This window comes from Hydractinia symbiolongicarpus, chromosome 7 (assembly GCF_029227915.1).
Source record: "Hydractinia symbiolongicarpus strain clone_291-10 chromosome 7, HSymV2.1, whole genome shotgun sequence".
NCBI lineage: Eukaryota > Metazoa > Cnidaria > Hydrozoa > Anthoathecata > Hydractiniidae > Hydractinia > Hydractinia symbiolongicarpus.
This window is the reverse complement of record NC_079881.1, coordinates 6,072,020-6,093,314: the sequence shown is the minus strand read 5'-3', so window position 1 is coordinate 6,093,314 and position 21,295 is coordinate 6,072,020. Positions and strand designations below refer to the sequence as shown.

General features: G+C 34.5%; 2 protein-coding genes across 2 annotated transcripts; both read left to right on the top strand.

The window, feature by feature from the left end:
• The first annotated feature begins 1,062 nt into the window (after nt 1-1,062).
• LOC130649239 (uncharacterized) lies at nt 1,063-3,364 on the top strand. The gene has a single exon (XM_057455491.1). The coding sequence runs from the start codon at nt 1,103-1,105 to the stop codon at nt 2,495-2,497; it is 1,395 nt and encodes a 464-aa protein (XP_057311474.1). The 5' UTR covers nt 1,063-1,102; the 3' UTR covers nt 2,498-3,364.
• A 7,179-nt stretch (nt 3,365-10,543) lies between these two features.
• On the top strand, nt 10,544-19,766 carry LOC130648960 (uncharacterized). The gene is made up of 4 exons (XM_057455111.1): nt 10,544-10,658; nt 14,179-15,015; nt 15,446-15,715; nt 16,163-19,766. Exons 2-4 carry the CDS (start codon nt 14,184-14,186, stop codon nt 18,919-18,921), a joined length of 3,861 nt encoding a protein of 1,286 aa, XP_057311094.1. The 5' UTR covers nt 10,544-10,658; nt 14,179-14,183; the 3' UTR covers nt 18,922-19,766.
• The last annotated feature ends 1,529 nt before the right edge of the window (nt 19,767-21,295 follow it).

Sequence of the window (21,295 nt, the reverse complement as noted above, 5' to 3'; positions counted from 1 at the left end):
GTTTTCAACATAAAACTTAGCAGAAGCCATAAAAACATCATAAGAAATATAATTAATGGAGTACCACCCTATCTTTTCACAGATTTTACAAAATGTGAAGAAAAAGGGCGGATGTACTAATTAAGACAATATTAATTCCGCATGTTTCTTCTTTAAATTGGCAAATTAGAGTTTAATATTTAGATCGTAGAATTATTTGTTGATCCTAGAATTAACTTAAGATCGCAGAAGTATCTTTAGATCGTATAATTATCGTATGATCGTAAAATTATCTTAAGACAATAAAATTATCTTTGGATCGTAAAATTCTCTAGTCTAAACTGTGTTGAAGACGTCATCAAATTTGCTGAAGTGAGTGAAAATAAGCTAACATTTGAGATATCTTTATATTTGTATAATTGAGTTGGATTTTGTCTTATTAACGTGAGAAACAAAAAATATTGTATGAATATTTGCTTAAAAGTCAGCTATAGCTTAAACCACCCCCACTACAACATATGGTAGCTAGCTGAATGAACATGTCAATTCATATTTTTCTCAGAAATATGTACAAGATCCAAAAGGCTTGTTTCAATTTCAGATATCCAGAGTTTCTCATACATCATTACGAAATCATAAATGTAAAAATGATAGCCTCTTGGTACAAAGACCCGTACACGGGGAATATTTGCCAACACCAACTCGATTGAATTGATGCCATTTTTAAAATGCAAACTCTGTTCCAACTAAAACATACGCAAAACATATATTAAAGTCAACGAACCATAAGTCAAAAGTGACTCTAGTGTGCTAGCATCGACAAAATTTGGCAAATGCATCCTTCATTGGCACCTCACTGATTAACATTAGTTTTTTGCATTTTTTGAAGAAAAAAAATCCACAATGATACATTCTCACTATTTGCTATTTTTTACTATTGCTTTTCTTGTTGTATAACCTATGAATGGAAGCATTTTTATGTATCTTATAACGGAGATGAAATTAGTGACTGAATATACAGTAAAAACAGATGATTTTTCTAATTAAAAACTGCATTTAAAATCTTCTTGATTGTCTTGTGTTTTAGAGTAACAAAAAGATAGTATTTGCATCTACGAAAATCATGGAAAAGGACAGTGTAACAAAGTTATTAATCTGTGATAGCAGTGGACCATCTAAGGAATGGCTTCAGAAAAGAAAAAACACAATGCGAGTGTTCCTAGTTCAAACCTTTCTAATTGGCATGGAATATTCGGTCTTCTTTTTAACATCATGGTCATACATCAATAGCATGGTAAAACCAGAAAATCCAAAAGTTGCATATGCTCTAACATCATCATCATATTTGTTTTGTTCCGTTTTGACAGCACCTGTTATCGGATTAGTAGCCGATAAGTATCGGAACACAAGGGTCTTATTATTAATTTGCAACTTTGCTGTAATATCAGGGAATGTTGCTTATGCCATCCCATATTCAATTGTTTTGGTTATAGCTGGGCGATTTGTTACAGGAGTTGGATCACCCATTCGATCAGTAATAGCAGGAGAAGTAGCTAGATCTTACAGCAGAGAGGAGGTTGTGCATAAAATGTCAGCTCTAGGATTTTCATACGCATTTGGATTTATAACCGGACCCGCTTTTAATTTGTTCTTTACAGGATTTAACGTATGGATTGGAACATGGCATATAACGAATGCAAATGTACCTGGCGTTTTTATGGCAATTTTATTCTTTTTTAATCAGTTATATATTTACTTCTGTGTTTCTGATTTGTCAAAAGAGTATGATTTGAAAGCGAACGAAACTACCAAATTATTAATCGTTGAAAATGAGAGTGATAATGACTACTTAACAGAAGAAAAATGTCAATCACACTTGCAAAACATCAGCCTTTATGACAATTCTACTGCCATACTTAGAAGCATAAATACATGTCTCATGTTAATTTTTTCTTTCTTCTACATGTATGTTGTAGTGACTTATGACTCATGGCTACCACTTATGATATTGAACATTCTCAAATGGACTCCACTTCAATTGAACATTGTTGCATTTATATCTGGAATATTATTCGCCTTGGCTTTGCTTGTTATAACAATGAAACCACTGAACATAAGACGTCTATATGGCATGGCTGTTATGTCTTTGATATCCCTGACTACTTTGCAAGCACCATTTCTGTTATTAGAGATACTAAAAGACAATTTAGCTATTGTTATCACGCTGTGGTGTATATGGCTTCTCCTTTTTGCAGGATTTTTGATGCTAGATGTGTATCTCATCACAGCGCTGTCGTTATTGGTTCCTTCAAGTAGACAGGTTTTTGCAGAAAGCACACGAAATAGTTTTGAAAAATGTGGTGCGTTAACAGCATTGCTTACTTCTGTATTCGTATTTGATTGGATCGCTGTGTTTGCTATTACTACCTCCATATTGTTTTTTCTATTTTTGGTGACATTTCTAATTAGAAGAAAGACATTGATTGATCCAAAATACACAAGTAATGGTTTAAAGTAATACTCGTGAGGCTTTGTTAAATCTTGGTAGAAGTATGAAATAACTAGAAGCATTTTCCTTTCATGTCAAGTCTAATAAATCTGTGACAAAAGAGTGTTCACCGACATCCGACCTATGGATAACACACTACAATCATGCTCAAGAGATTTATTTGAATAAATCCTTAATTTTAAAGATCATACCCACAAGCAATGATTTACGTCCTATTTATATTAAACTCTAACAGACAGCAAATGGATAGACTGAGAAAAAACACAATTCCTCTCTTTAAATATGAAGAATTTTCTATTACAACCGAAACAAATCCTTTGAATCCTTCAGCATAGCAACAAAGAAATTCAATCCATATGAAAAACCTGGAAATGAAACATCAATATAAAGCTGTACTCTCTGTTGGTGGGTATAAACGCAAAATGACGTACGACAAACAACAGTCGGAACGACGAAACGGAAACAGGGAAAGTCATTTGGTTCCAATCTATCTTTTAAAGAAAAAAGAAATGTCGGCAAGGAGTTCTTAAAAATTTTTAGAAAACACTTTAAAGTAACTGACAAGAACCATGAGATATTTAACAAAAATACCTTAAAGCTGAGTTATTCGTGTATTCCATGTTTGTCGTAGATATTATGTAGATTCAGATGTAGATTTTATTGTTCTGTATATATTTTTAAAAAAACACAACCTTATTTATACATTTGTTTTTTTTCGTTTATTTTTTAACCAAATTTCCACTTATTTTTTCCCCACTAAATCTAGCTGCTATGGTACAGGACCTGACGCTGAGTTAAAATAGTCTCTATAGAAATATTCAAGCTTTTGAGCATCTCTCAAATAGTTTAGAATGTGTGCTTTGAACGTAAGCTAACCCAGTTCCTGTTTCGTCATTTCTCCATTCTCCCAAAACAATATTTCTTTGCCATTCTCTATCCACAAAATTAACAATTATCATTTGCGAAGTTGCGGTTGAACCAAGGAGGTTGAACATAAGAAAATTGCGTAACCCCCAGCATTGTTTTTATGATATTTTCGGGTGATTTCACTCCAGCTACAATAGAGTTCGCTGCGTAAAGTCCAAAACTGTGAAGCTGTTATACCAAAAACTTTCTCCACAACCCTCATTCCTCGAGAAAGGCGATAACTATTTTGTTTTTGTTTTCTCTTCATTCATTGTACCCTTCATTAAGCATGTTTTACGAGGGAATACATCATCTTCCAAATAAACATATGGAATTTCCCACCATCCTCAAATTTCCCACCATTTCCACCAGAAAAGTGGAATCGGGATCCAGAAAGCGCAGGTGAGACACATAATACATTTCCTAACTAACTGCTCAAAAATAATATGAGTGTTCATTTTTTTTATTTTAAGGTTATGAGCTGACATTAAGTTTGTATGCAAGCGTTGCAAAGGTGAGATTATAGGGAATGATGTACAACAGTTGTTCGTTAGAGAACTTCTGTTACTTAGGTCATATGTTGGCCAGCGAAGGGGGTGCTGGAAGAGGTGTTACTTGTAAGATAGGTTCTGCTTGGAAAAAGTTCAGAGAGTTACTTCCTTTGTTGACTAGCAGAATCTTGTCAATTGAGTTAAAAGGTAGGTTGTATGAGGCCTGTGTAAGAAGTGTTATGTTGTACGGTAGTGAGACATGGGCAGTGAAGCAGGAAGATCTTGACCGTTTAGAATGGAATGATATGAGAATGGTTAGGTGGATGTGTAGCACCAGTCGGAGAGACAGAAAGAGTTTAGATGAGCTAAGAAGCAGGCTAAGTATCCGTAGAATTAAAGATGTTATCCAGATAAGAAGATTGAATTGGCTGGGGCACTTGGAAAGAATGCGGGGGGGGGATAATTGGGTAAGAAAGTGTAGAGACTTGATAGTTCCTGGGGCAAAACCCAGAGGCAGACCGAGAAAGACTTGGCAGGAGGTTATAAGGACAGACTTGATACATAGGAAGGTGAGTTTAGATCTAACACAGTCTAGATCAGATTGGAAAAGGGTCATTAATATACCCCGTTCAACCCATGCTAGCATGGAAAACGGACGTTAAGCCGAGAATGATGATGATGATTAGCTACAACCCAGAATATCACGTGTTTGGGGGTATTTGAGACAGTGTGCAAAAGTTTGTGAGCGGCAAAAATAAATTGTTTTATGAAAATTTAACAGACAATTGTGGTTAAAGTAAAGGACACGTTTTTTAAGTTGATTGCCTGCTTTACAAAAAAGTGTCTCAATCTTTTACTTTCTATTCCACGTTGTAAACAAAATCAAGAACACGCTGATAATATATTTAGAAAGATGTGCCCTGTACTTTATGTCTTGATAGTTAACACGTTTCGGGTCCCGGGTCTCACCTACGCTTTCTGGGTCCCGGATTCCACTTTTTCGGTGCTGGAAATGGTGGAATATTTCGGAATGGTTGGAAATTACATATGGATATTTCTCTATATATTTAAAACTTTTTAAAAGATTTAGACTAGTCGAAAACTCGTAGAAAAATCCACAAAATCTCTCTTTGTTTAAATTCAACGCCAATTTGCCGGTCTCAACAAAGTGGAAAAAAAGATATCGTATTTGCTATTTGGTGTGCCGTAGCATGACTTTTCTTCTTCCATACACAAACACACACACACGTACGCATATACTTAGACAGGTTGGTTTATACATAAGAAACGGTATTTCAACTATTCACAAAGCTATGTGACGTTAAGAGATAAAAAAAAGTCGCTACCAACAGCATTTATACCTTCCCTTGCTAAACGTAAACTTGTGAATAAATCGCTACCGAAAGGCAATTTTGCGGTTTAGACTGCAAAAATTGTTTTTTCTGTGTTTCAAAATTCTGTGGGGAATAATATTTCGCTGTTTTACAAAATTAAAAGTTTTGCGTAAAAAAAACTTCCGTAGTTCTACGAAATTAGAAGCTTTGCGAAAAAATATTTAGCAGTTCTACGAATTTACAAAACGGAAAATAATTTTTCTGATTTCCTAGATACTGCAAAAACTATTAGCAGAAAAACTTTGTTTCAAAATCGGAATAAAAGTTAATTAATACAGTAGAGTCTCCATAACTCGAACAGCCACGGGGAAAAGGAAATCGTTCGAGTTATGGAGACATTCGAGTTGTAGAGGTTTTCCACTTTTAGCGCAATATCCTCCCTTTACGTGAACCAGCTGGATAAAAACGTTATATTTAATCTTAAGTCTAACTTTAGGGGGGCTATTAGGTTAATGAAAGTCAAAACAATACACTTTTAATGAATTTTTTAATGTTTATTTAGAAAAGAAGTCGGTGATAACTGTTTGCTTACAACTCATATCAAAATCTTTGGCGATATTACGATTCAAGTCCCTCAGGGAAGCTATCATTTCTTCTCCAAAATGTGAAAAAATACTCAAGTCTTCGAGGACGTTGATAGCTGTACGCACTTGCTCGGCCGTCGGTCTTGTGATCTTATCTTCTTCCTCCTTGTCTTCTTCGTCGACCTCTTCTAATTCTTCGTCTTGAGTCCCAGTGATCTCAGCAATGATGTCAGCAGTCTTCAGACGCCCATGGGATGTACTGACTTCAATGTCAAAATCAATGAAATCTTCAGTTGATAAGTCAGGATCAATGTGGTCAGGAAACCTTCGTTTTATGTAAGAGAGTTCAGCATCGAGGGTTGGAATTGGGTCTTCTTCTACTTCGCTGGTTAAAATTTTAAAAGGGTCTTAGTTTTATTGGGAAGGCATTGAAAGAAAAGCCCAAATTCGTCGGCGTTAAAAATGTCTTCCAGAGGATAGCGGGAGAGAATGGTTGGTAATGTTGTCTCCGACCATGGCGCTGTCATTTCCTCAGTGACGGACCGTGATTCTCCAGCGATGGTTTTGAAGGATACTCCATACCTGAAAGGAATGGATGAGAAAAACGTTTATCTCTGTAGTTGTGACTAGTGTAGATGGAGCTTTACATTTTGTTTGATTCGAATCATGGAATTCTAAATTTAGAATGCCATGGCCATGATTCGATTAGAAAACATTCGATTGTTACCATGTTTTGATTTGTGAAAGAATTCGAATAGAAAAAGATTCGATTTTTACCAAGTTTCGAAGTTTTGACGAGTGAAAGAAAGCATGGAAGCCATGAAAGTCCAACAAGTCAAAAGATTAACAGACATTATTTGTTGTATAGAACTTCCTATCATTAAACTTATTACGTACGAAATCGATGCTTTTGTCATGGGGTATCATGTTCATAAAAGTAATTGGACACCCTCTGTTGGAGATGAATTTTATGGTTTCATGGAACCAACAAATAAAATGGATAAATATGCAGTTGCAGTCAAGAAAAATGATGGAGAAATCATTGGACATCTACCACTAGGAAAGTCAGGACGCTTTGCAAAAGTCATATTTTACTTTCTGAAGAATGACAGCTTCAATGTTTGCAAAATAACAATTACTGGAAAGTCATTGAATGCTGGTGATGGATTAGGGATGAAAGTCCCATGCAAATTATCCTTCCTCTCTGAAAGAGAGTCTATTGATATTTTGAAAAAACAACTACCAAAGCTATTGTAACATTTTTTTAGATTTTATCTTCACGAAGATAAACAAACAAAATCTTAGTCAACTAACCTGGTTTTCCATTTAGCCATCCACCCCTGAGAAGCTTGAATGACTCGACACCCAACGCTTTGGCAAACTCAAGAGCTTTTTCTTTCAGCATCGGGCCACTGATTGGGATATTCTCACTCCTCATCATAAGTAACCATTTATGAACAGCTTTGTTCACATCTTCGAATTTTTCTGGCTTTGATCTCTTCGATGTTTGCCCGTTGTTAAACTGCTTGTAAATCTTTTCTTTATTTTTTTTCCAAGTTGACAGGGTGCTTGGAGGAATTTTGAACTCTTTTGCCACATCCTTTGGCGCAGTACCCTTTTCCAACGCTTTAAGAGCTTTGTACTTGATTTTGCACGACTTATTGTCAATTCGACGCTTTGATCCTGCCACAGACGACATTGTTATGAGAGTGTCTTTCTTTTGAAATTCTTTAGATTTTCTCGAAAACGTTCGAAAAAGACGTTCGAAAGGTTTGGATGACGCATCATTAATCATTCGAATTAATAATAAGGCCTGCAAAACACGTATTAACAAGATTTTTAGACCCAATTTATCAGGAAAACTGTTCGAATTTTTATTATGATGTCAGAAAATTCGAGTTATGGAGAGAAAAGTCTCCAAGGGACAAAAAAATCTTCGAGGACTATCAAAGTCTTCGAGGACGTTGATAGCTGTACGCACTTGCTCGGCCGTCGGTCTTGTGATCTTATCTTCTTCCTCCTTGTCTTCTTCGTCGACCTCTTCTAATTCTTCGTCTTGAGTCCCAGTGATCTCAGCAATGATGTCAGCAGTCTTCAGACGCCCATGGGATGTACTGACTTCAATGTCAAAATCAATGAAATCTTCAGTTGATAAGTCAGGATCAATGTGGTCAGGAAACCTTCGTTTTATGTAAGAGAGTTCAGCATCGAGGGTTGGAATTGGGTCTTCTTCTACTTCGCTGGTTAAAATTTTAAAAGGGTCTTAGTTTTATTGGGAAGGCATTGAAAGAAAAGCCCAAATTCGTCGGCGTTAAAAATGTCTTCCAGAGGATAGCGGGAGAGAATGGTTGGTAATGTTGTCTCCGACCATGGCGCTGTCATTTCCTCAGTGACGGACCGTGATTCTCCAGCGATGGTTTTGAAGGATACTCCATACCTGAAAGGAATGGATGAGAAAAACGTTTATCTCTGTAGTTGTGACTAGTGTAGATGGAGCTTTACATTTTGTTTGATTCGAATCATGGAATTCTAAATTTAGAATGCCATGGCCATGATTCGATTAGAAAACATTCGATTGTTACCATGTTTTGATTTGTGAAAGAATTCGAATAGAAAAAGATTCGATTTTTACCAAGTTTCGAAGTTTTGACGAGTGAAAGAAAGCATGGAAGCCATGAAAGTCCAACAAGTCAAAAGATTAACAGACATTATTTGTTGTATAGAACTTCCTATCATTAAACTTATTACGTACGAAATCGATGCTTTTGTCATGGGGTATCATGTTCATAAAAGTAATTGGACACCCTCTGTTGGAGATGAATTTTATGGTTTCATGGAACCAACAAATAAAATGGATAAATATGCAGTTGCAGTCAAGAAAAATGATGGAGAAATCATTGGACATCTACCACTAGGAAAGTCAGGACGCTTTGCAAAAGTCATATTTTACTTTCTGAAGAATGACAGCTTCAATGTTTGCAAAATAACAATTACTGGAAAGTCATTGAATGCTGGTGATGGATTAGGGATGAAAGTCCCATGCAAATTATCCTTCCTCTCTGAAAGAGAGTCTATTGATATTTTGAAAAAACAACTACCAAAGCTATTGTAACATTTTTTTAGATTTTATCTTCACGAAGATAAACAAACAAAATCTTAGTCAACTAACCTGGTTTTCCATTTAGCCATCCACCCCTGAGAAGCTTGAATGACTCGACACCCAACGCTTTGGCAAACTCAAGAGCTTTTTCTTTCAGCATCGGGCCACTGATTGGGATATTCTCACTCCTCATCATAAGTAACCATTTATGAACAGCTTTGTTCACATCTTCGAATTTTTCTGGCTTTGATCTCTTCGATGTTTGCCCGTTGTTAAACTGCTTGTAAATCTTTTCTTTATTTTTTTTCCAAGTTGACAGGGTGCTTGGAGGAATTTTGAACTCTTTTGCCACATCCTTTGGCGCAGTACCCTTTTCCAACGCTTTAAGAGCTTTGTACTTGATTTTGCACGACTTATTGTCAATTCGACGCTTTGATCCTGCCACAGACGACATTGTTATGAGAGTGTCTTTCTTTTGAAATTCTTTAGATTTTCTCGAAAACGTTCGAAAAAGACGTTCGAAAGGTTTGGATGACGCATCATTAATCATTCGAATTAATAATAAGGCCTGCAAAACACGTATTAACAAGATTTTTAGACCCAATTTATCAGGAAAACTGTTCGAATTTTTATTATGATGTCAGAAAATTCGAGTTATGGAGAGAAAAGTCTCCAAGGGACAAAAAAATTTGTTCGAGTTAAGGGAAGATTCGAGTTATGGAGGTTCGAGTTGTAGAGGTTTTTTTATAAGAGTTTATTAGGAAATTTTCACGGTGCCAACGAATTTGTTCGAGTTAAGGAGAGATTCGAGTTATAGAGGTTCGAGTTATGGAGACTAAAACTGTTTTGTCTATCTATACCGAGAAATATTAAAAAAGGTCGAAATTGGATACGCTGAAGAGATAGATAAACAGTTTATATTATATTTTTAACTGATAGCTATTTTTTTTTTTGGGGGGGGGGGTTGTAGGAATAGGATAATTTTTTAAAGATTTACTTGTTAAAAGGTAATAAAAACCAGGTTTTGATAAAGAAAGAAAACGTTAAATTCGAGTTTCATGGTATCAATTTTTCAAATACATGTACAAAAAGAAAACAAAACATTCGAATATCCATATATAATAGAATATATAAGAATGTATAAATTTTTTTAAACCTTTTTTGAACCAAAGTTCTGCTTTGTCAGAAGAAGAGTTTACCACACAAATTCGACGCCGTTTTGCTTGTATGCGGATTAACTGAAAAATTCTGGGGTTTTCCCTCTTTAATAAAAAATTTCTGTTCCGTCGTTCCAATCGTTTCAATAACGATCGTAATTTAAACAGGCTTAAAAAAGATGCCAGCGTTAACACTACCTGGTTTCTATATTAGACTAATATCCCTTTTAAAATACGCGTTTAACTAATAAATTTAGTAATATTTTTCACCAAAATTAATTATCAACATCGATCTAAACTTTACTTATAAAAGGTTGATTAAGTATTCCTGCCTCAGAAACTTGTTAAGTACGAAAAAGTTTAAAGGAAAAATAAGATTAAACTTTCATTATTGATAGCGTTTATTTGCTGATAAAAGCTAGGTCCTACTTTCGTTCACGTTTCAGTGATAACATAATATTTGTGATTTAAAATAATATACACATAAAGTTGATCATCGTTAAAGAAAGATGGCCTCCAAGCTGACTTGCCATCTAGATTTGCGACATTAACGATTGGGGATGTCTTTGACAAGATGTCGAAGAACTGCATGAAACAGGTAAAATTAATCGCAACTATGTCTTTAATAAGGTGGTGAGTATATATCCAGTCACTGTCGTTTACAAAACAGGCTAGTGAAACGCAAGTGCAGAAGTTTAAACTTTAAACTCTTTATGAGCATAGGAAAACAACATTAAATTATTTAATTTTAAATAACGGTTCAGTCTTAACACTGCGAAATTTTTGGAGCTGCCAAACCTTCAAAATTATTTATAACGATTGCTTGATTCGTAAAATCTTTTGTTTTAAGTATAAGGAATGTCTTACTAAGATTTTAAACAGGGTTTTCAGTGAATTGTCCTTAAGGATACTGTAAGGTTTTGAGTATGTTTGTTATAGTCACGAAATTCCCTAAGAATTCTTTTCTTATTGATGTCAGAAAACACCATTTAAAGTCATGGCAATAACATAAAAAATCTCCATATTTTTTTTCGTTTTAACTCATTCAAGGAAAATTGTTAAACGGAGCAAATACCAGTGCCAAACGTACGTTAACTTATTGTATCTTATTGCATGCTTTCGAAGGTAAAGTTTCAGAACTGGCAGTTATGTGTCAACCTTCCAAAGGATAACAACCATTTAAGCCAAAGAGCACATATGTAGAATGGAATTCAAATCAGGTTTTCTAAGTCGTGTAAAGCCGACAAGTTGTGGTTCAATTGCCTGCAATAAATGTTTATCTAGATTTTAGTTAGAAACATTCTATGTAATTCTATGTATACGTTTTGGCAGCAGGTTAAACAGTTTAACACTATTGATTTGTAGAGTGAATTAAATCATTTTTTTCTGGCATGCACATAACCGCACATAGTTATTTTCCGCATGTGTATTATTTGGTGTCTTTCTCGGCCACGTTCTAAGAAATAAAATTTGCATTCCTAAAGTGCATTCTGGTTTCTTGAATGTTTTTTTTGTTTTTTTTTTAAATAAATGATCATTTTAAAGGTTCAAGCATCTGAATATCATCAACTGTGTAGTGACTCAAAAGCACTGTAAAGAATTCTCATATTACAAATCAGTAATGACTTCCCTACAGTGAGCAGATGATCTCTTTATCTAGTGTAAAATGGTTGTAGGATCCGAGAGGTGATGTTTTTCTTTTGATGTGTGTGGAATGTAAATTTGTTGAGAGAATGAAACCAAGATCTTTTACTTTCTCCTTTTCAGTAGTCAGTGATTCAAATGGGTGAGACAAGAAATGCAGAGTTTGAAGTTATTGTTTACATCATATTGTGATGCCTCAAATGTTAAGTCATTTGACATCATGGTTGATTTCTTTGTCCATTGATATATTCCAAAGAGGTTCTTTTGAAATTTGCTAATGTCTCATAGTGATGTGATGTCTTTGGTGACTTTTATGTCATCAGCAAAAGATCTTACTATCTGAGACGTTAAAGTCTGTGTCTCGCAGAAAGATGATGAAGAAAAATGGGTCACTCCAACTAAAGATTAGTAGGGTACTCCTAAAATAACAGGTACAAGGTAGGATTTGACCCCTTTAACAACCACTGATTGTATGTCATGTTGGATCTTCCTTTTCTAAACACTTTTTCTGAGAATCCATGTCCTTTATTTTCTTTGTTTTTTTTAAAAACGACAGTGTACTGGTTAAACAGTACATCAGCCAGTTCTAAACTCTGATTCGTAAATTCGTTATTGAGTCTCTGAGAACAAAATTATCAAGTTAATTTCCTCCTGCTCAGTACAGTCTTGCCTAAAATATGTTATCATTTTTTTTCTGAGAAATGCTTGTTTAATTTTTATGTTAAATAATTAAATACGTAAAAAAACAACGTGATAGCATACTTTTAGTCCGTGATACCAGGAAAACCATGCTATAACTTTCTTCCAGAGAGCTTCAAAGGGACTACAAAACGATTGAGTTTTTTTCGACTTTAGTGACTTACACGAAAGTCGAGTTAATGGCGGTAACAAAGTTTATGATCACTGAGGACAAAGACAACATCTTAAATCATCTTAAATATAATATTGGGTATCAAAATATAACTGGCTAGTTAGTAATGTCCTTTAAAATTTTGTATAGAAACATACACGAAACAACAACAAAATTTTTTTAAAGATCTTTTATAATCTTTTTAGAGCTAGTTACCATCTTAAACCTTTAACATAGCATTTTCTAACAATACAGCTCCTCGTGTTGTCTCTGATCCCTCGTCAAAACAAACTTTAGATTTACCGATATTAAATAAAATTTACAGACCGTAGCTTATTTTACCGCCAAAAAAAATACTTTTCCTTTTGAAAAAGGAAAAAAAATAGTAGCAACTTCAATTAGAGAAAGTCGCGTTTAAGTATTTTTAACCCGTTAGCCCGTGGAAAAATCCACGGGTTCGTCCGTCCTTTTTATACCGCATTGCCTGCGTCTCGCTACCTGCGCAGCTAAGTTACTATTTTGCGTGACAGGCAGACGGACGGACGTATACGGGTATTATAATATAGATTTGACATAGCATAATTTTACATCTTGCTATGCCACATTATTAGTTTTTTCTTTACTATATGAAATGCTCAAATATTTTAAATTTTACTTAATGACAGGCACGTTTGGTGCAACCATGCGGCGTAGACACTAACTCTATTTATAAGAAAAAAAGATTCTAATAATACTCAGAAGTCAATGATATTTATATGCAAGATAACTTTCTGTATAAACTATAAAATAAGTTATTATTTTTATTACCAAATCAGCTCCGACAAAATGTACAAAACTATCATTTTTGATTTTGTAAATGAAATAAAAATCTCCTTATTTTTTACTACTAATAGAAGAAAAAGTGATAGTCTTAAAATGCGAACATTTTTCGACAATAAACCGATACACCAGTGAACGCAAAATTCGACCTTTAAAAAAAAAACACAAAAAACAACGACACCGACAACAAAAAATAACCATAGTTAAAAGCTGCTTTTTCTTGATCCAGGTCAATATCTGAGACGAGAATCTTAGCCTAGTAATTTTACAAACTAAGTTCTTATTAACAACACGTCATGTAATTATGGAAGTCTTTTCGTAAATAATCTATATATTTTGTTTCCAATTACCTTTCCCGAATTTCCTAATTATGTCAAACTCAATTACAGAAGTCGATACTAAGAATGATTCTTATCCTTAAGCTCCTTAACAAAAGGTACAACAAAATACGTAATTTCGTAAATATTTCTGTTCGTTAAGTGCCTCAAATCCGAGCTGACAGTTACTGTCAAACCCTTCATATAGCCGAGCTTTCTAAAAATAGCCTCGTTTTCAAGATAATTATTTTCTTCAAATCTAAATAAAATCCAACCAGAATATTATATTGCTCTAAAAACTTCATTTTTGTCATGATGATTTAATATTCTATCTGAATATCCTTATTTGAAGAGCACAGAACCATAATTTATGAAATTGCAAAATTCTGTATTACCCGCAAATGTGCTGACTAAATACAAATACAGAATGTCAATAAAATTAGTACGCTGATTTTACTATTTCTAATTAATGTATTTATCTATTGTAGAAAATATGTCATCTGAAATTGAAAAAGAAATCAACAAAATCGAACACTGGATACGTCTGGGCACGTTCGTACACGGTCCTTTAATAAAGTCATTACGTAACATATTCCACAACAAGTTAAAAATTCATGACATATCCGGCTTTTCCAGGAACCCCAAATTATTGTACCAGGAATTACTCCAACATCAAAATAAACTAAATGATCTACTTTCCAAAAAGGTGATTAACAAAGCACAATATGAGCTCCTTTTTCCTAAAGGAAAAACCGAGACAGATAGCAACAGGTTTGATGTCACATTACTTGTAGCATTGATAAGGTGTTGTAATGGCCTTCCACATCCCGCACAGGGTTGGAAAAATCCTCCACCTGATTCAGATAAATCCCTGGCTGCATTTGTACTGAGAGCACAAAAATGGCGAAATGAGCACTTTCACGAAAGTGATCCTTCAAGGATAGATGATAATATATTTGAAGAAAAATGGGGTGATGGTGTGAATATTGTACGTGGACTCGGTTACACGGAGGATACATCAACTTTAAAGACGGCCTGTTTAGATCCAAGAAGACTGTCTGTTGTCCAGACATTGGTAAACCACTTTATTAATCAAAACGAAACAATGAAAAAACAAATGGATCTGAATACTTCAAATATTACAAGTGTTCAACCAGAGGTCAACCAAATTAAAATAGAGTTGGATAATTTAAAGACTTTTATAAAGGTGGTTTTAGACATTGAAGATGCAAATGATGATACAATCACTGCGTTAAGTCTTGGCTTTGACAGTACTAATTTGCTCAGAGAAAGAATACGGAATGTTGTTGCAGAAAATTTATGCGGTAAGTTTACGGTACCTTATGAAAATTAACTTTGGCTGATTTAGTTATTGCGATTTTGGCTAAATTAAACTTACGCGAGAGTTCTGGCAAAAAAGGCTAATTGGCGAAATATTTTCAAAGATCTGTTGTTTCCACCAGCGAAATGATAGATAGGTATTGTTTAATTTTTCCTAATATCCGCAAATCCTGTTCCCATATCTGCTGAAATCTTTCTGATTATTTTTTATTATTACACTTTTGATGATATTAAGGATTTTGTTAAATGATTTAAGAAGAGATCTTTCATCCATTAAACCATGAAGTAAAGGATTAACACTTCTGCACTTGAGTTCCATTAAATCTGAAATTTAGAAATTCAAAAATGTAATCTAAATGTGCATAGTTGCGATGCTCACCTGTAAATCTTCACACATTTTATTTAATTAATTAGATTTAGGATACGAAAAAGTACTTCCTGAAGTAATCGACATTGTTTCGGAAAATATTGGAGAATCTTGGAAACATCTAGCAAGAAATATGGGAATTAGGCAGGAAACTGTTTGCGATATTGATGCATCTGAAATTTCTCCGGCTGAAAAAATGCATAAAGTTTTTGATAGTCAGAAGACTTGCATATGGGGACAGTTAAAGCTCCATTTAATTGCCATTAATCGTATCGACATCGTGGATATCATAAAACAAGGCACCATGATAACCTTAGGTGAGTACGAAATCTAATGCTATCATTTTTTCTTTATATCCAAATCAAACTCATCTTACAAGCAACTGATACACGCTACAAGCAGACAAGTAGAGTTGCAGGTAACCATCAACTGCAAAGGTGGTGGGTGTTAAAAAAGAAATGGAAAAGATAACTACTTAGAGAGATAAGGATTTGCAGAAAATGTAAAAAGTTAAGAGTCTGGAAAATAGATAAAGGGAATGAATTTCAGAGCAGAGGGGTTCGATGAATAGAACTTTCTCTCACAGGATTGAACAGACAAGATATATCGGTTTGCATTGGAGGAGAGATTTTTTATAGTCTTAACTACCTATCACATTTCGTAGTAATTAATCCTGTCTTAATACGAGTTCTATGGAGTAAAGATATACCGACGGCACATTGCAGGTGGCAAACTTTGATTAAATCCATAAATTTTTCATTTAGGAATAAAAAATGCATCTATCAAATTAAAGAGTTTGTACGTAACCCGACTTATGAAGTTGTTGATAGCGCAAGTTGAATTAACAACTGGAAGAATATCACACGAAGAAAGACCTCGTGAGGATGCATACGTGGATTTAGCTATCATTGATGCTTCCGAGATCGACGAAGAGTGGAAACAGTCAGATCGAAAGTATCATTTAAAAACGGCTTATTTATTCAAAGCCAATGTCAAGTTAAAGGACCTGTTTGCAGTTTCAGATAAATTTGTCATCACAAGAGGTGTGGCTGGAATTGGAAAAACGACTATGACGGATACTTTTGTTTTAAAATGGGCTAAAAAGGAACTGCTAAATGGTAAAGTGGATTTCCTGTTCAAATTTACTTGTCGAGACTTGAATACAATTGACAATATCAACAACGCGGAAGAATTACTCGAGAAATGCTATCCAACAATATTTGAAACGATGAAAATTCAAGACTTGAACGAGATTTCTGGCAAGGTTTTAATTCTAATTGATGGTATTGATGAATTGAAAGACATTCATTTGTTTCAAAAGCAGACGGAAAACCCTTCCAAGATGCTAACGGCTGTCTATAATTTGTTGAATGTTGATTCCTCGATTTTACCTGGTCACAAGACTCTTGTTGCAGGTCGACCAGAAGCATGCGCAATACTGCGAAAGACATTTGCAGATAGATTTTCAATGAAATTAGTTGAAATATGTGGGTTTAACTCCGAAAGTGTCAATCTATATATTCATAGGTACTTCAATGGGGATGATAAACTTATCAACGCAGTGAAAACAAAAATCAACGAGTCTGAGAATTTAGCTGTAATGTCCACAATACCCATATATACCTGGGTTATATGCGAGATATTCAAAGAAGATATTAATTTTGAGTCACCACAAACAACAACACAGTTATGCACATTTGCGTGCCTTTTGTTTCTTTGTAGACATTTTAAAAAACTTGGCAATGTGCTAGGTTCTTTAGGGTTAGAAGAACTTATAAGTAAAGAAGAAATCAAAGAAGTTATCCTGGTTTTATCAAACCTTTCAAAAGTGACCTTACAAGCCAAAAAGGTTGTTTTCACTGAAGATGATCTGAAATCTTTAAAACCCAAAATAGATTTAGAAGAAACTGGATTCATTTGTAAAAACCCTTACAGCGCAGGGAAGTCCATCTATCAATTTAGGCATTTAGTGTTGCAAGAGTATTTAACGAGCTTAGACTTATATCTATTTCCTGGTACTCTCTTCAAATCTGATATTGAAAGACCCTGCTTCTCCAGCTGCGTGCCTATGATTGCAGGATTACACGGTATTGAAAAGGCTCCTACGCAAAGCATTGTGAAAACTTTTGTGGACACTATGGTAGAATACTCCAAAAAAAAAGGAGCATACTATCGAGCATATGCTTCCCAAAGACGCGAATCTCTCATTTCTCACATTGAGAAAGAAATCATGTCCAACTTAAAAGACGATGTTGTGGTCCTCGATAGTTCTTGCTTAAACAGCTTATCGACATTTTACGAGTACCAAGGTGAATTCTCAAGAAAGTTTACGAATTCATTATCGTTGAAGCGAGTGTCCATGCAAAATCTAATGCATCATGTTGATATTCGAAATGCATTGCATTTCATTGAAGTTGTTCAAATCAGTCACATACAGAACATAATTATACAAAATATTGAAGACAAAAAGTTTCCTGTCATATTTTTCGATTTGTTGTGTAAATTTTTCAACAACATTACAGTTAAGCGCAAGTCTCTTTGGATATTTAAAGACGACGTGATGAGTATTAATGCCAGAGAAACGGAAGATAGACATGGATTGACTATCACCATTCCAACCGAAGAGAGTGCTGCAAGACACGAAGAAATGTTGATGACCTTGTTTCATATAGTTGATGAAATTGACTTGTATGCTTCATTATCAGCCATATATGCTCCCATAAGGGCAATGATACTAGCAAGTGGCATTGACAAAAACAATATAAAAATTTTCGATATGCAACATATAACAACAGCTATGGTACCAATTGATGTCAATAAACTGCAAATTAACGTGGATGGACACTTTCTTTATTCACCAATTCCATGTGATCACATAATGCAGTTAGAGAAAGCCTCTTCTTTCGCTAATGCAATACACGAAGTATACGAAGAAAAACCTAAAGAGCAAATATTTAGAATTGGGCTTCCTGATGATGAAAAGTTTCAACTACTCCGTACATTCTTGGAAAATAGCATATATCTGTTTGATGCTATTGTACTGGATATATCTTTACATCCATTTTACGGAAAAATAAAATCCGCTTTGGAAAATTGGAATATCAGCACAGGTCTTTTGGAGATCAGAGGAGTACCTAATCCTGTGCGTCCCTTGTCCCTGTCACATTTTGAAATGTGTTTACAATCTCACCTAAGTCCAAAGAAACTCCAGAATCATATTTCTCTCCATCTTACGAAAAGCACGGATGGACAGGAGCTACTACCTAATCCTGAAAATATATTTGTCGTTGTTCAAGATAAAAACGTCTTCTTGAAGATTAAACCAATTCTTAAGAGTGTAATTCATGACTTTCATAAGATCATTCTACATTTCAGCCTTAATGCTTTTTATACGGAATTGCAAGACTTTCTTTCTGAGTGTGACATTCAAAAGGAAGTAGTTCAAATTTCTGGTTTACCTTATGGTGATATTGATGATACCGAAATTAATAACTGGCAGATGTACATAGATGGTCACAATTGACAAATCGCTAGTTTATCAAGAAGTTATTTAGAACTAAAAATAAAAGTTTACAGAACTTTTGAACTACGCACTAAGTTTGTTATCAAATAAAAAATCACGTATGATAAAACTGGAGAAAACTATGAAGACAATTTAAATTTTGATTATTCTGTCTTTATCTGCTAACTTGTTTGACTTTGATTCGAAAATTTGCTAATTCAATTGCCGCTGCTTTAAAAATTTTTTTCGTCACTCAGTGTGATTATTGGTTTATTCGAATTTATATTTATATTTTCATCTTTTCCGTGTTTGAAATAGCGAATGTATGTTAATTTACTTTACTATGTTAGTAGCAGCACTCAGTCTTGAAATCAATAAAGATGATTTCTTCAACACTTTACACTTTTTCTCTGTGAGAAACATACTATTTTAACGAATAAAAGCAACAATTAATATCAAATTGCAAAGGAAAACTTTAGTCTATGATGTTAAATAAATGCCGCAGCTTGCCATTATCACTACACTTCACTTTTAACAATAGGTTCTTATTGTAGTTTTAGTATTAGTATTTATTTAATAGTTTACAAATGGCACAAAATGTCACAAATATAAAAATATCTTTTTACCATTCCACATGGATTAACAGTTTTAGTTTAAAAAATTAGATTTTTTATGAATTAAATAATAAAAAATTTTTTGCGACAAACTGTAAATAGCTAATTTTATCCTTAAAGATGTAGAAATATATATATTAGGGGAATGAAATCAAATTGAAATTAAGCAATTTATCCGATATTATGTATAGGATTAGGGTTAGTGTAGTTATTCATAAGTAAGTAGTCCCGTTCTTTGGGATGCTATCATAACGGGTTTTTCCTCCCCTCCAACTAAATATGTAACTATTTTTCATTACCGCTAGAGATACATATAGCATTGCTCTAACTTGTTTGCCTGCCGATTAGCGGTCAGTAGATGGCACCAAATGGGGTGACAAAAATACACTTGAAGTCCGCCGAAGTGGGGGCTCGAGCCTGAAACCATATGGTTACAAGTCGAATGCGCTAACACTACATCATCTCCATAATAACTGGTTAACATGCACAATTCCTATATTTTTTACATATCTCGTAACATATAGCCACATACATCAAAGCGCATGTTTTTTGTATAAGTTGTAGCTTCGAGAAAAAGTTCTATATTTTTGCTAAATTGCGGAGTGACAACAGAATTTGATATTATCTGCGTACTGACCTCCTCCTTTGACTATAATGCTTTGAAAAATAGAATCATTGCGAATACATCTAGAACACAGGACTTTAAATTAACCCGATGCAACAAAGTGGACAAAAATATATCGCATTTGGTATTGGTGCGCATTTTCAAAATTTCGTGTTTCCGTTACGGGACGCAGCTTTAGCGGACGCACAGACAGAATACGGCTATTAATAAAGAGACTAGTCCTTAACCCGTGGAAAAATCCAAGGGGTCGCCCGTCTCGTTCGCTCGTCCTCTAAATTTACCCGTCGCAATAAAGTGGATAAAAATATATCGCATTTGATATTAGTGAACATTTTAAAAATTTCGTGTTTCCGTTACGGGGCGCCGCTTTTGCGGACACACAGACAGATGACGGCTATTATTAAAGAGACTAGTCATTAGGCTGTGGAAAAACCCACGGGGTCGCCCTTCCTTTATATATCGCATTTCGTGTTTCCGTAACAGAAAGAAGGCCTGTGGAAAATCCCAAAGGATGGCCCGTCCTTTATATAACGCATTTCGTGTTTTAGCAGCACGACGTTATTATCGCAGACAGGCAGGCAAAATACGGGTATTATTATAGAGATATTTCACATTAGAGACGTAGCTTCAGAGTTAGTTTTATTTTGTTTAATTTTTTGTGTAGTTGGCTCTACATTGTTCACGATAGAGGACAAATTTTGCGAAAAAAGCCTAAAATGGAAAATTCGCGTAAATGTCTCTCGCGAAAATTATTTAATTAAAGCAAGTGACTATAGCTCTGTTTTTGGTACTTATTTCAAAATAGGTAAATCATTAATTTCAAGCTTTAATTTTTTTGAATAAACGATCTTTTAACTAAAAAACATTAACGTCTGACAAAATTTATATTCACCTTTGGTAAGGTAACTTACGTTGAGAAAAATGTTTCAAAGTCAAGTCATTGTCATGGTCTTTCAAGTGGAAGCGCAAACCAACGTTCTCTGTAGCGGCTTGACCTGAGGCAAAGAATTGGAATTGAGGTCGACAATGTTCCATAAACTCTTCTGAGGTCATAACTGGTTTTAACTATTAGGCATGCTTCTGACGTAACCAACAATCCGATAACTTATGAAACCCTAAAGCAGTTGTATGCGGCTTGTGTTACTTTGATATGGCT